This window comes from Centruroides sculpturatus, unplaced genomic scaffold (assembly GCF_000671375.1).
Source record: "Centruroides sculpturatus isolate CEXI.00-Female unplaced genomic scaffold, Cexi_2.0 scaffold1737, whole genome shotgun sequence".
Taxonomy (NCBI): Eukaryota; Metazoa; Arthropoda; class Arachnida; order Scorpiones; family Buthidae; genus Centruroides; species Centruroides sculpturatus.
Genome location: NW_019385959.1, coordinates 620 through 1755, shown reverse-complemented (window position 1 = coordinate 1755; position 1136 = coordinate 620). Strand labels below are relative to the sequence as shown.

General features: G+C 37.3%; 1 protein-coding gene across 1 annotated transcript in view; it reads right to left on the bottom strand.

Moving 5' to 3' along the window:
- Nucleotides 1-899, bottom strand: part of LOC111612811 (vacuolar protein sorting-associated protein 13D-like) — a 132431-nt gene extending 131532 nt beyond the window's left edge. Inside the window, exon 1 of the mRNA XM_023354068.1 lies at nt 705-899. Coding sequence (XP_023209836.1) covers nt 705-899 — 195 coding nt within the window. The remainder of the gene's footprint in view (nt 1-704) is intronic.
- Nucleotides 900-1136: the final 237 nt, after the last annotated feature.

Sequence of the window (1136 nt, the reverse complement as noted above, 5' to 3'; positions counted from 1 at the left end):
GGTGTTGTTATTTGGCAGTTTGCTTCAATCAGTACCTTTATTTTGTTTTCATTGGCTTCAACTGGCCATCCAGAACATGGTTCATCTTCAATATTGAAATTGACAGAACGAAATTTTGCAAACCAGTTTTGGTACTGTCATTCTGTCAATACATCTTCTCCATACACGTCACACAATTTTTTCTCGCTTGAACAGCATTCTTATATTTTCGGTAATAAAAGAGCAAAATATGCCAAAAATGCTGCTTTCGATCTTCCATATTTGATGGGACACAAAAAATAAACAATTGTACAAAATCAAACAAAATTTTTTACAAATAAGCCTTAAAATGCTAGCTGTCAAAACATATAATGATAATAAGGTTTAGAATGAAAATGGTGGGAAAAATAAGACTAATCTGTCTAGTCTAGACTAAAAAAAAAAAACAAAAATTACTTTTCCGAACAACCCAATATATATGTCAGAAATGTAAAGGCAAGCAGAGGGGACCTAACTAAGCAGATTTCGTATAGGAATGTGGGTGAAGAAATGCAGTGAAAGGGCGCTGTTGAGTTCAACGGATGAAAGCGCTTTGCTGGCTTGAATTGTCATTCCCAACAAGGATTTTCAGCAACATGCATTGTTACACCAATGCAGAGCTTGCCAACATGCATTTCATGTATGAGGCTGTGCAAGGAAATGGAGCTGCTGCTCAAAGGATTTACTGTACTTGGAGCAATTTCTGGGTAGGAATCTGCTGAATTGCCGAACATTTGAATGTCTTCATCACGAGTTGTGCGTGGAAATCGCTCCATGTACATCCTTTGAGCAACAGCTCTATTTCCTTGCCAGCCCCATAAACAAATTGCATGTTGGCAAGCCCCGCATTGGTGTAATGATGCATGTTGCTCAAAATCCATGCTGGGAATGACGATTCAAGCCAGCAAAGTGTTTTCATCCGCCAAACTCAACAGTGCCCTCTGACTGCATTTTTGCACCCACATTCAATGTACTGGAGAGAAAGAGAACATTCCTATTAAAGAAAAAACAACATTCAAATATTCTAAATTAATTAAGAGTAATGGTACACAAGATGGAGAAGTGAAAGCATGGGATAGATTGGAATTTAGGCAAAAATATATATTTGTTTATTTGGC